Raw genomic sequence first — 12,889 nt, 5'->3', positions numbered from 1 at the left:
TGCTAATGAATATGACACGAACCATTTTAAAATGTGGAAGACATGTTTGGTGCTCATCCTAAGTTGTAGCTTAATATAATCACAAGGCATATCAAAGAGAAAATCATGTTAAGCATAGTAACTTCAAAAAATGAGGCTTACCAGCAGAATCACAATAAAAAGTGGACAACTCACAACCTTTCCGACAAAACTAGCTTATGCACAACCAGCACGATTAGTTATCGAACAAGAGAGGTGATTCTTCTGTAAACTTAAGAACATGTCAATGTACAGTAAGTAAGAAGAACCTTGGCCTTCAACATTTAGAAATTACCTTCCAGAGATAGTACATAAGAAAGAAAGTCTTCCACTATTTTGAAAATAATAGATTGAAAACCACATCCATCAAGTCAATGACAAACCTAGGATTAGAAAAATAAGCTCATCACAGGAGCCAGCTCAACCTCAGCTAAAACAAATAAACGATTTATAATTTATTCGTCCAAGCAGTAACGCTTTTTATTAAACTTCTTTCCAAACATCACAGTTTGCTTAAAACAATCAATCATTTTAGAATTCAAGAGACAGAGAATGCTGTAAATCTCCCAACACCAAGTCATGAACCCCCAAAGGAATCACTCTCTTCCCCACATCATTCGCAACGCTAAGTTGCTTGCAAGGATCAATCACAAACTCTGCTTCCACCATCTCACTTGAACGAACATGAACACGTTCAAAACCAATCAGCTGTCTCTCCGGAACACCAGACAAAACCCGAGGCATTCTAGAATACAACATCAACACATGACTACCATCCATCTCTCCCGTATTCCTCACGCTAAACCGCACGCTAAACTTCAGAGACTCGCAAGAGTCAACCGCCAAATCGTCCAGCTGTAAGTACCGAAGCTCCCCTTCTCCCTTTTGGAGAAGCAGCTTCTTGTGTGAAGAGTCCTGTGGGATAACTTCTGATAAGCCAAGCCTCGTCGGTGCTGAAAGAATCTCGTAATCAAACTCGGTATAGCTTAAACCGGTTCCGAATTTATAAACTTCCGGTCCGGTATAGAATCTATACGTTCTTCCTGGATAACCACGAGCTAAATCAGCTCTCATGTGCATATCAGACATCGCAACCTCACTAAACGACTGAGGATACCACGTCATCGGCAACCTCCCACCCGGATTAAAATCACCAAACAAGATCTCAGCTAGCGCTCGTCCACCGGTTTCACCCGGATAACCGATCCAGACAATGCTTCCTATCCTCGGGTCGGTTTTAGCAAAGGTTACATCCACCGGTCCTCCACCGGTTAGAACAAGAATCACTGGCTTCTTACTCGCAGCTGCGATGGAAGTCACAAGATCTCTCTGCTTCCCAGGTAAAGAGAGACTAACTCGATCTTTATCCTCTGTCTCTTGAGTGAGGTCTAACCCCGCAACGATTATAACAAAGTCTGCCCCCTTGGCGACGGCAACAGCTTCTTTAAACGCGGCGGGGGAGTCACAGGCAACGTCAGAGCAGCCAGAGGCGTAAGATGTCTTCTTTACGTACTCAAGAAGCTCAGTGAAGAGAGTCTTTCTTTGACAAGGCTTGCCTGTGTAAGTGCCGCCCATGCTGCTTATATTGTTCGCCATTGGACCGATGATTGCTAAAGAAGACACGTGGCTTTTCTTCAGAGGTAAGAGCTTGTGGTCGTTTTTCAGAAGCACGATGCCTTGTCTCGCTGCCTCCAACGCCAGCTCCCTGTGGCTTGAGCTGCAGATATCGTTTGCTCCTAGCTTTGCGTAACGTCCTTGTTTTGGGTTACCGTCGAAGAGTCCGAGGCGGAGCTGAACGGCGAAGAGGTTGAGGAGAGCTCTGTCTATTTGCTCTTCGCTCACTTTACCTTTGTCGATCGCAGCTTGTGTGTGTCTAACCATGTACGTTCCACAGTTTATATCCACGCCTGCTTTGATTGCATCAGCAACAGCTTCCTCAGCTGAGTTTGTGTATCCTTGGTAATCGAAAATGGTTGCCACAGCATCACAGTCTGATGTTATGTACCTGTAAACAACAAAACGCTCTCTCCTGTAAACCTTTCACTTGACGAAATAAAAAATTAAATAAGTTTTTTTACAAACCCTTTAAATCCCCAATCAACTCGAGCTTTCTGTAATAAGTCTTGTCGAGCACAAGCAGGGACCCCATTAACTGCATTATATGAACACATCAGGCAGCTAGCTTTACCATCTTCGATACAACTCTGAAACGGGGGCTGGTATGTGTCTTCCATGTCCTGTTCTGTGACCTACTAGTACAGAGTATTGTATCAGTGTACGCACAAAGTTCTACAAAAAGAGATTCAGGCTATGCTTGGTATCAACTTTGGCTTTATACTTTACCGACTCTTACTTAAAAAAAAAAAGTCATGTTTTCTAGGCTTTAGAAAAAAACTGTAGATTAATGAACAAAAACAGTTAAAAATGGCTTTGAGTGATTTTAGGAGACTTTGAAGTCTTTTAAACAAGATTAATGAACAAAAACAGTTAAAAAGGGGTAAAATTTGACTTTTAAGACTTTAGAAAAAAATTAAAACCTTCACAGCTCTTAAAGCCTATTTACCAAACGGTGCATCAAAAGCCATTAAGCTGAATAGAAACATTACAACTAGATAAACTAAAACATCATCTAAGTTCCCTCAACAAAAAAACAGCTAGCAGAAATGAACAAGTTTGGTTCAATACTAGTAATACAGTATACTACTCAGACAAGTGAAAGATTAGCCACTCAATAGAGAATGGAACGTAGTTCAACCACTATGAGACAAAGGTGCAATCAATAAAGCCTATAGATTTATAAAACCGTTGCAGATCTAGTAGCATTATTTATTTTCTTTTATTGGTCTCACCACAGCATTGAAGTCGTATCTAGTAAAATTCCCCCATTTCTCAAGATCATAAGCAGTGAAATGCTTGCAACAAGCAGACAACATAAGCTTCCCATCACCATCACCATCACCATCATCATCATCATGACCACCATCACCAAGACTACTTTTCAAAACATTAGTCTTCTTAACTTCCTGAAACCCTCTAACAAACTCAACACCATACTCAGAAACAACCTTAGGATCCTCCCCAGGAGTCTCCTGCCCTCTCCCCCACCTCGGATCCCTAAACACATTTATATTCGGCGCCCAGTAAGTCAGCCCCGCCTGCCCGCCGTTATACATCGCCCTCCCTTCCACCGCCACCGCGGATCCGATCCCCCGCCACAGCGTCCTGTTGAACGCCGCCGCGGACACGATCACCTGAGGGAAGCTCGTCGCGGAGGCGATCGAGCCGTTGAAGGAGACGCCGGGGCCGTTGTCGGCGAGTCCGTGGAGAGACTCGGACCACCACTCGTACGGCGGGATGCCGAGGCGGGGCAAGGAGGCGGCTGTGTTGGAGAGCTGGCCGATCTTCTCCGGGAGAGTGAGGAGGGAGACGAGGGAGTGAGCTCGTTTGGTTGTGGAGAGAGAGATGTTGCAGAAGGGGTAGGAGCTGTGGTGAGGAGGTTGGCATGGGAACTTTGGATTCGAATCGAAGGTTTCGGCTATGGCGGAAGTGAAGAAGAGTAGTGAGGTTAAGGTCAACTGAAGATTCATAGTTTCTTTTTTCCCGACGACTCTGGAGAAGAAGAGAGAGAGAAGATATTGATTTTTTAAACCGGTGAAATCTGAAATTAACGGTTGGACCGGTCGTTTACTGAGCTATAAGTGGGCTATAGCATTTATGGGCCTTATTTATGACTTGGGTCTTCTTATCTAATCAAGGTGTATTGTATTGTGTGATAAATAAACTAGAGATCATGTAACCCATAACTATCGGAAAGCATTAACTAGATTCTAGATATATGCTAAATGCACAAACACAAAATAATTTGTATTTTTATTTATGATGATTTGACTATTTATGAGTTAGATCCCCTGTGCAAAGTTGTATTTGAGAAGAACAGTAAAAAGCAATTTGTAAAAAATATTCTAAATCTATTAAAAACTTAAATTCTAACTAAATTTTTTTTTTTATTTTAAGTTTGGGTCCTGTGAAAACACACCTTGTGCACATGGCAGCTGGCCTTAGCACTATGATGACATTTTAATGTTATGTGTCTGTAATTCATATACAACACAAAAATACTAATTCATGGGTTTTTCTATATTGAGGATTTCAGATCCCATATTATTTCATATGTTTTTCATATATACGGTCATACTGATTCGTGATTTTTAAGTCTTTTCATAAATAAAATATTTGATTTATCATTCATTTCTGTTTTCTTTAACAAACAAAAAAGGGCAATTGTCAATAATAGCACCTTTTGAAGTTTATGTCTCAAAAATAGCACTAGAAGGAGAAAGTCACAAAAATGACATTCATTAAAGGGTAAAATATCTATAATACTTTTGGTTTAAAATTAAATAAACAAACTAAAATAAATAAAAAAAATAAAAAAAATAAAAAAAAATAAAAATAAAAAAATAAAATTTTTTTTTATAGTTTCAGATTATATGTTTTCAGATTCGAAATTTTTATAATTTTTTTTTTAAAAAAAAATTTCAAATTTTTTTTTATTTTTTTTTTCAGATTTTATTTTTATAATTTAAAAATACTTTTTGAAACTGCTTTTAAAATTTTTATTTTTTATTTTATTATTTATTATTTATAAAATTTTAAACCCTAATTCCAAAAACCCACCCCTTAACTCTAAACCCTAAGGTTTGGATTAATTAACCCTAGGGGTATAAGTGTACATTACCTCTTTAATGAAACCTATTTTTGTGACTTTGAGCCTTGAGTGCTACTTTGGGAACAAAAACTTGGTTTAGTGCTATTCTAGTCTTTTTCTCAACAAAAAAAGTGTTAAAGAACAGTATATATAGAGGCAATAATGATGTCGGAATGGCTTAATAATGGAGTGAGGATGGCGTAGGAGACAGTGCATTGCAGTGTCTGCATCTCTAAAGTGAGTGTACACAAACTCTCACGCAAAATAGTAGACACATTTTTATTTTGACTCTCACAAAAGGCCTTCGATCTCTTTGACCTGACAGTCCTTTTTTCCTTCCCCCGTTTCTAGACAAGCATATTGTACATACATCAATAAATGTGTTTCAAGTATTTAAGTGCATTCACATGTAATAACTTACGGATCTATGTCAATCTGAGACACGGGTGTTCATTTTTATGGTAATAAGGCAGTGCTGTGGGATACCAGTGGAATTGGAGTACTTTTCAGGATAGTTAAAACTCGCAATTTTTTTAAAAAAAAAAAATTATGGTAAAAGGTTTTGTGATGTTAACATTCAATGCTAACACCTTAACACTATCCATTATGTGAAAATCTAATCACAACTTGTCGATCTAGTCTATCAGGATCACACTCGCTTATTCTATGATGAATCTGACTATTCATGAATAGTCAGTCATATTTGTAATATTATATCCCTTCAGATCTCAGACACATATATAAGAAGAAGAGTAAGGTATAGGGCAAGATGGTGTTCATTCATTTTGGTCGGGACAGAGTTTTGTGGGTCCAATCATTTTCAAATTTAAACGAAGTTGATCATTTCGTCAGTTGTTTGTCCTTAGTTACATAATTTTTCTTTTCACCTTCGTGTTGATTAATTAGGTTTAATTTTTATGTCGGTCTTAATTATTATTGATGGCTCGTTGTTGGTGACAACTGACAATGACGCCGATGATTCATTCACCTTGGTCCTAAGATGTAAGTTATAATCAAACAGTACATAAGTTATAACAAAAGTCAAGAACAATAAGTGACAGAATCCATATCAGGCTTATAGGCCTTATAGGTTTGTGTTGGACCACGGAACAAAAACAAAACACTTTAGCTAGTTGACAATTTTTTTTTTTTGAATGTTAAATTTATTTAACTCAAAAAGCTTTTTTACACTTTAGCTAGTTAACATTTTACTTACGATGTGGAATTTAATTACAGCTCACACCAATCTACTTCATTCCCTTATACATATATTCATCCTCCTTCGACCCAAAATCACAAACTTTGGTCTCTTCCACTTTTACAAATAACAGAGTTCAGAAACATAGATAGAGGGTGAGATGGACATGGAATGGACTCAAATAAGTAAGCAAGAGAGCAACAATCATGATGATAACTATGGCGATTTTTTCCCAAGTGGACGTAACTTAGAATACCTCTGCTTCAACAACCCTCTTCAAGAAGACGTTAACAACATTGATCACACTTTCTCTTCTTTGATGGATCTCATCTCTCAACCTCCTCCATTGCTTCACCAACCACCACAACCATCGTCCTCTCCTACTCCGTTTTTCTCCTCATCTTTCGACTATCCTTTGCCCGAGACGTTACAAGATGTTACAGAATCTCCTTATTATCCTCCATTGGGGCTTTCAGCTTCTCAAGAAGGCAACAACAATGACAATTCTTCACCATTGGTGGAGGAAAGCAAGAGCTTCATGAGCACTGGAGAAACGAACAAGAAAATGCGTAATAAGAAGGTTGTAGGTCAACCCTCTAAGAACCTCATGGCGGAGAGACGGCGGAGGAAGCGGTTAAATGATCGGCTCTCCATGCTACGATCCATTGTCCCCAAAATCACCAAGGCAAAGTTCCATAAACCCTTCCTTTCATTTTTTTTTATGTCCAGTAGCTTTTTGTTTTTCAAAAGTCTTTTCTGAGTATACTTTTTAGTCAACTTACATGAATGTTTTTTTCTTGTTGGAACCTTTTTCAACACGGTTCACTGACAAGGGCTATTACTCTACTTGAATATTATTACCCACATTTGATATAGAACGGAAGTAAATAAAAACAACGGTTGATAATAAATTCAGATGGATAGGACATCGATACTAGGAGATGCCATAGAGTACATGAAGGAGCTTTTGGACAAGATTAACAAGTTGCAAGAACTTGGAAGCAATTCTGATCTCAAGGACAGCCTCACTACAAACCAATCCATGGTCAGAAACTCCCCCAAGGTAAAAAAAACTTAACATACTTTTCCATATTTTCCATTTTTTACTTGTAAGTTTTTGTGTTTCACAGACTCGACCCCTTAAAAATCAGTTGTTACAAAACACCCCTTGACTCATTTATTTTCCGTAGATAAATTTTTTCTTACTAATATCCACTTGAAGGTGATAACATTCTTGTTCTGACTATTCCATTCTGTTTTGCAGTTTGAAGTGGATCGAAGAGAAGATAATACACACATAGATATATGTTGTTCTACACAACCGGGCTTGCTTCTATCAACGGTTGGTACATTAGAGATTAATCTAGGCTTGGAGATTCAACAATGTGTCATTAGCTGCTTCAGTGACTTTTCACTACAGGCTACTTGTTCAGAGGTACATATGTTCTTTTACTTTAATTTCACCTTACTTGCAGCATTTACAAATGATTAAACATATTGTATATATATTGTTTGACATATACTAACATACAAAATATAGGTTGCTGGGCAGAGAGAATGCATTACTTCGGAAGATATAAAGCAAGCACTGCTCAAGAACGCAGGTTATGGAGGAAGATGTTCCTAGGAGATTTATAATTACAATAATAAAATAAAGCTTGAAAAAATTGCTTTATCTTGAATATTTTGATTTTTCTTAGGGAAATATCTTGAATCTCAGTATTGTAATATCACAACTTATTGTTCAGAACGTAACCATTAGTTACTCCGGTCCCTTTAGTGAACGACTAAACAAAACTCTAGTCAACGACACAAAACAAGTACTATATACGGAAGTGTTCAAGTTGAGGCCCATAAGGCCCACGCTATATTAAATAAAAGCCTATCTCCAAGTTAAAATGTTTTAGAAGATACGTAAAGCCCAAATAAAGCCCACCAAGGTGTTAACCTAAAGATCGCCGTCTTCTTGCTCTTTTAAATAGCTGCGCACAACTCTAACCCTAAATAAGTTCTCAAAAGAACCAGCTTTAACGTTCGATAGGTCTGCATATTTTTTCTTCTGTGATTTGTTTTATGGTTTTCTGTTGTCGTGGTTCTTGATCCGAACTTGGGCTTGGAGTTTGACTCCAGCGAAATCGTCTGTTGATAGATTTCACGTTTTTGATTGTATTTTTTTAATTTTATAAATATGGAGCGGTGATTCAGGCAGCCTACTTGTCAAAAAACAATGACATGAGAGGTGTTTAACTGCTCCTAGAACAAATCATGCTTCTGCTCTTCAGACTTGCTGAGATTTTTTAGTCTTTGAAGCTGGTCTAGTAGTCTTAAGCACATTCTTTTTTCAATCTTATTTGTCTTCTAAGTCATAAATTTTGATCTAACTTGGTCATTTCTGAATCTGATACCACCGGTTCTTAGGCTTATTTGGTTGAATTGATTGCCTCTCAATCTTCTGAGAAAGAAATACGTGAAGGTTCCGACAATTCTTAGGCCCATTTGTAGGCCTTTTCAAGTAATGGGCCTTTTTTTACTTGAATGTTGTTTATTGGATCGATGAGAACTATTGAATAAGTTGGATTATAGTGATATATGGAGCGGTGATTCAGGCAGCCTACTTGTTAAAAAAAAATTGATGACATGAGAGGTGTTTAACTGCTCCTAGATTAAATTACGCTTCTGCTCTTCAGACTTGCTGAGATTTATTAATCTTTGAAGCTGGTCTAGTAGTCTTAAGCACATTCATTTCAGTGTTTGATTTCCAGTCGCATTTGTTATAAATATAAATTTTGATCTAAGCTGGTCCGGTCTGATCCCAAATGAGTCTTGACTCCGAGTAGGTGATAGATTTATTTTTTGCACTACAACGGTTCTTCCTATTACTAAAGCAATGGATTTTGCACTACAACGGTTCTTCCAATTTGGTCCGGTCTGATCCCAAATGTGGATTATATAAATCGAGCTTTTTAAATCTGATGCCTTCCCACTTCCGATTGCTTTAGTTCTTTCTCTACCGATCTTCTTGCAATCTCCACATTGTTCTGACCAGTAGCACTAAGCATTGCCTATCAGATTCAGATCATAACGTTAGGCTAATATGGAATCTCTTCAAGAGCCTGACCATGCACGTCTAACCTTCAACAACACCATGCTCGTCCAAGAACACCATGATAAAAAAGAAAAAGAACACCATGATAAAAACATAGTTCAACACCATCCGACAATAGACCAGAATCAGTTAGTCATTTGTTTGGAGTCTGGATATCTTCGGACTTCCTCTTTTAACCTAAGAAATATAAATATATTAATTGAACATGTGATTTTAATTATTTAGTATTGATTAACAGAATCAGTTAGTCATTCACTCTTTCATTTCGTTTCATATTCAAACAGTTCCACAAGAAAAAAGTTTCATCACTTTTTAATTCCAAATTACTTATTTACACACTTAGCACTTAAATTAGATTATTTTCTACTACAATGAACGGCGCACCAAAAGTTATACACACTTAGCACTCAAATTAAATTTTTGGGTAGGTTAGAGCACTAGATCCTCATGCGATTAGATATGGTTATTTATGCATACCTATAAAATATAGTCGCAACACGGACCTCACATTTCTATTTGCTGATGATGGCTCCCTTGTTTGTTACTAACAAAATATAAGCTGTTTATTAAGTTTCCTAATCATAACTAAAGTAATCGTATAAAAATTTATGTGTTAGTGCTTGCTTCCTATTTCTCGACCTCTATAGATTTCTTTTGCATAATGATATTGTTATATATTGGGTCGCATGCAGCCAGCAGCATCCACTCTCTTTCCTTTTCTTTGTCCCAAACAAAACAAGTTTTATATATACTTAATATGAATACTATATTCTAATTGCTGGTATAATTTATATACCATGTTCTACTTTTTTGTTGGCGATCTACTTTTATTTTCTTTTGAAGTTACAAAAATATAAAACAAAGCTACAACAAATTATTTAATATATATATATATATATATATATATATATATATATATATATAAAATGTTGTAGCTCGATATAAATACTTTGTTATAGATCACAGGTCAATATTGCTCTTCAAATTACTTTTTGGTATACTATATGGAATACCGAATACTTATACAGAAATGTATCAAGAGGGATCCTACAGATTATTAGAATATTCCCTGTTTTTCTTTGGGATCACATTTGATATATTGATAATCTACATCGGAAGAAAATAAACCAACTTTAGTTAGGAGTTCGAATGATGGGAGCATGTTTTACTTCTTGACTTAAGACGGAATTTTTTTTTCTTACCACAATATTTTTGATTCACTAGATAGCATGATTAAGAAATAATAGAGTGAGGAACTTTTTGGCCATACAAAAACTTAAACTGGATATATTCAGTAAATGGTTTGCATAACGTTGCAATCGAACTCTTGAAAATTCAGATTGACTATCTTTTTCTAGTTGATTCCAACTAAGATTATATATCCGTACTCAAGTTTTAGATAGTTTAATCAAGGGTTTAGCTACTAGCTAATTAAGGCTGCTTGGTTCTAACATGACGTATTTAAGATTAAAAACCTTTAAAGGAAAACTTGGTACTCAAGTGGTTTGTCCATATCTCTAAATATCCATTTCGTGCGTGCATGTAATGATAAGTTACTCCTAGGAATATTTATAACTAAAATCTGCTTGGTATGAACATGCACATATTTTATACAGAAAATGCATGTTACTCCATCTCTATTTGTAGAGCCAATATATATTTAATAATGTTATGTAGCCACTATATTTAAAAAATGGTGTGAACAAAACGTAAAAAATAGTAGAATAAAAAACATGTGGAAAAGGGTTTTAAACTTTGATAGGCTTCTTTGACAAAAAAAACCTTGATAGGCACGATTTTTCTACAAAAGATGAATCAAACCATTAGCCAATTGGGTCTGACTCATGTTCGAAAAAACCTAACATAGCAATGGATTGTCTATGGAGTGTAGATCATTAGTGACGTGGAGAAACGTTAGGTTATCGTGTATCATGTGTACTTCACATCGGAACAAATGTAATTTTCTATGATCGTTCTTGTGAGTTATGACATGGTCCATCTAATTAATCTTAAGTATTTTCTCCTATATATATATACGTGGACATGTCATGTAAGTGGGAATGAAAATGTAATGAAGAAAAGAGATCTAAAAGAAGAAATGATCATTAACCTTTATTTAAGTACGGCCACATGTTTAGTAACCAAATAAAACACTAATTCAAAATTGGCTCACAAAGTGGGGTACAGAAGTGAACACTCATAAGTCACAAAGAGAGATTTTAAAAGAAAAAAGGCAATAACATTTAACTTTATATGAAAATGGAAATCAAAGGGTGTGGCCCTTGTAATTCTAAGGGGCAAATTGTGGAACAAGACTTTAATTAACATCATATTTTCACTATATATATGGGAAGAAGCACCACCAAAACATAACAAGTTTCTAAGAGTTTTGAAGGCAAAAAAAAAAAAAGAGAGCAAGAAAGAAAGAGAAGATTATATATTACATAGAAAAAGGGGAGAGAGCATATGGAGTGGAGGAAATGGTACTTGGATGCAGTTCTTGTTCCATGTGCTCTACTTATGATGTTTTGTTACCATATCTACTTGTGGTATAAGGTTCGAACCGAACCTTTCTCTACCATCGTCGGCACTAATGCCCGTGCTCGTCGATCTTGGGTTGCCGCCATCATGAAGGTATAACTAACACTCAAAAACGATTTATAGAAATATTATTCATCAAATCATATGATGAGGTCGTTGATATATTAATGTCTTCATTTTATCTTTCAACGGACAAAAGTAGTTGTATATAGTTACGTGATTGTCGCAAGTAGTTGGTCTAATAAGTCAAAGATAAGTCTTATTGAACATACATATCTTGTTCAGGACAACGAGAAGAGGAACATCTTAGCGATACAAACACTACGAAACACGATAATGGGAGCGACGCTAATGGCCACAACTTGCATCCTCCTCTGCTCAGGCCTCGCCGCCATTTTAAGCAGTACTTATAGTATCAAGAAGCCTCTAAACGACGCCGTATATGGAGCTCATGGTGACTTCACAATGGCAATTAAATATGTAACCATCCTCACAATCTTTCTCTCCGCCTTCTTTACTCATTCTCTCTCCATTCGCTTCATCGGCCAAGTCAACATCCTCATCAACGCTCCTCAAGAACCTTCCTCTGATGATTTTGGCGGAATCGGAAGCTTCGTGACTCCTGAGTATGTCTCTGATCTACTAGAGAAAGCTTTCTTGCTTAACACGATAGGTAATAGGCTTTTCTACATGGGCTTGCCTTTGATGCTATGGATCTTTGGACCTGTGCTTGTGTTCTTGGGTTCTTCGCTGATGGTTCCGGTTCTTTATAACCTCGACTTTGTGTTTATGTTGAGTAATAAGGAGAAGGGTAAAGTGGATTGCCATGAAAGGTTTTGATGATCACTGCTCTCCTAATTATATATTTAATTTGATGTTGAATATATAATGAAGAATAATAAACTTGTTTTGTGTTCAGTCCCAACTCCCAAGTATTTCAAGTTAATTGTTGCTAAATGGTATTAGCCGCTTCACCACCAAGAGAAATGTACATAGGAATATGCCAACTAAAGGCATTTTTAGCAAAAAACTTAAAGGCATTACTATTGGTGAGATGCCAACTTAAGGTATTTAATCAATATAATATTAATAATTCTAATTTTATTTAATTAAATAATCAAAATTTAACAAAGAAAAAAATAGACCAATCATAAAAGAATAAATATAGATAGAGTGTCTGATAATTTTGTTTGACTCTCTTGAAATAAGAGATGTTTATCGTATCTCATAAAAAGACAAATATAGAAAGAGTAACTGATAAATTTGTTTGAGATTCTTGAAGAGGAGTGTTTCTCGTGTTTCTCTCCTTCCTTTTATT

At 36.4% G+C, this 12,889-nt stretch overlaps 3 protein-coding genes and 2 non-coding genes across 5 annotated transcripts; 4 read left to right on the top strand and 1 right to left on the bottom strand.

Annotated features, from left to right (window-relative positions):
• Positions 1 to 350: 350 nt before the first annotated feature.
• Positions 351 to 3,711, bottom strand: LOC103846795 (probable beta-D-xylosidase 6). Its single transcript, XM_009123793.3, has 3 exons — positions 2,868 to 3,711; positions 2,101 to 2,267; positions 351 to 2,023 (listed from the first exon to the last, which is right to left on the bottom strand). The coding sequence occupies exons 1-3, from the start codon at positions 3,603 to 3,605 to the stop codon at positions 550 to 552; spliced, it is 2,379 nt and encodes a 792-aa protein (XP_009122041.1). The 5' UTR covers positions 3,606 to 3,711; the 3' UTR covers positions 351 to 549.
• A 1,012-nt stretch (positions 3,712 to 4,723) lies between these two features.
• Positions 4,724 to 7,703, top strand: LOC103846794 (transcription factor bHLH61). The gene is made up of 4 exons (XM_009123792.3): positions 4,724 to 6,609; positions 6,841 to 6,987; positions 7,189 to 7,359; positions 7,465 to 7,703. The coding sequence occupies exons 1-4, from the start codon at positions 6,085 to 6,087 to the stop codon at positions 7,549 to 7,551; spliced, it is 930 nt and encodes a 309-aa protein (XP_009122040.1). The 5' UTR covers positions 4,724 to 6,084; the 3' UTR covers positions 7,552 to 7,703.
• Positions 7,704 to 8,127: 424 nt separating this feature from the next.
• LOC117129463 lies at positions 8,128 to 8,259 on the top strand. The gene has a single exon (XR_004453110.1). It is a non-coding gene; the product is annotated as a small nucleolar RNA snoR77 (small nucleolar RNA).
• A 269-nt stretch (positions 8,260 to 8,528) lies between these two features.
• On the top strand, positions 8,529 to 8,664 carry LOC117129464. The gene has a single exon (XR_004453111.1). It is a non-coding gene; the product is annotated as a small nucleolar RNA snoR77 (small nucleolar RNA).
• Positions 8,665 to 11,443: 2,779 nt separating this feature from the next.
• LOC103846793 lies at positions 11,444 to 12,496 on the top strand. The gene is made up of 2 exons (XM_009123791.2): positions 11,444 to 11,664; positions 11,857 to 12,496. Exons 1-2 carry the CDS (start codon positions 11,497 to 11,499, stop codon positions 12,409 to 12,411), a joined length of 723 nt encoding a protein of 240 aa, XP_009122039.1. The 5' UTR covers positions 11,444 to 11,496; the 3' UTR covers positions 12,412 to 12,496.
• The last annotated feature ends 393 nt before the right edge of the window (positions 12,497 to 12,889 follow it).

This window comes from Brassica rapa, chromosome A10 (assembly GCF_000309985.2).
Source record: "Brassica rapa cultivar Chiifu-401-42 chromosome A10, CAAS_Brap_v3.01, whole genome shotgun sequence".
In the NCBI taxonomy this organism is placed as follows: Eukaryota; Viridiplantae; Streptophyta; class Magnoliopsida; order Brassicales; family Brassicaceae; genus Brassica; species Brassica rapa.
This window is presented reverse-complemented; position numbering and strand designations above follow the sequence as displayed.

Bases quoted from the DNA above. Each gene is read 5' to 3' on its own strand.
- LOC103846794 (XM_009123792.3), top strand. From the start codon at position 6,085: ATGGACATGGAATGGACTCAAATAAGTAAGCAAGAGAGCAACAATCAT. The intron at 6,988-7,188 runs GTAAAAAAAACT...TCTGTTTTGCAG, and splicing joins TGGTCAGAAACTCCCCCAAG to TTTGAAGTGGATCGAAGAGA. The intron at 7,360-7,464 runs GTACATATGTTC...TACAAAATATAG, and splicing joins TACAGGCTACTTGTTCAGAG to GTTGCTGGGCAGAGAGAATG.
- LOC103846795 (XM_009123793.3), bottom strand. From the start codon at position 3,605: ATGAATCTTCAGTTGACCTTAACCTCACTACTCTTCTTCACTTCCGCC. The intron at 2,268-2,867 runs GTGAGACCAATA...CTGTACTAGTAG, and splicing joins GATACGACTTCAATGCTGTG to GTCACAGAACAGGACATGGA. The intron at 2,024-2,100 runs GTTTGTAAAAAA...TGTTGTTTACAG, and splicing joins GTTGATTGGGGATTTAAAGG to GTACATAACATCAGACTGTG.
- LOC103846793 (XM_009123791.2), top strand. From the start codon at position 11,497: ATGGAGTGGAGGAAATGGTACTTGGATGCAGTTCTTGTTCCATGTGCT. The intron at 11,665-11,856 runs GTATAACTAACA...TATCTTGTTCAG, and splicing joins GGGTTGCCGCCATCATGAAG to GACAACGAGAAGAGGAACAT.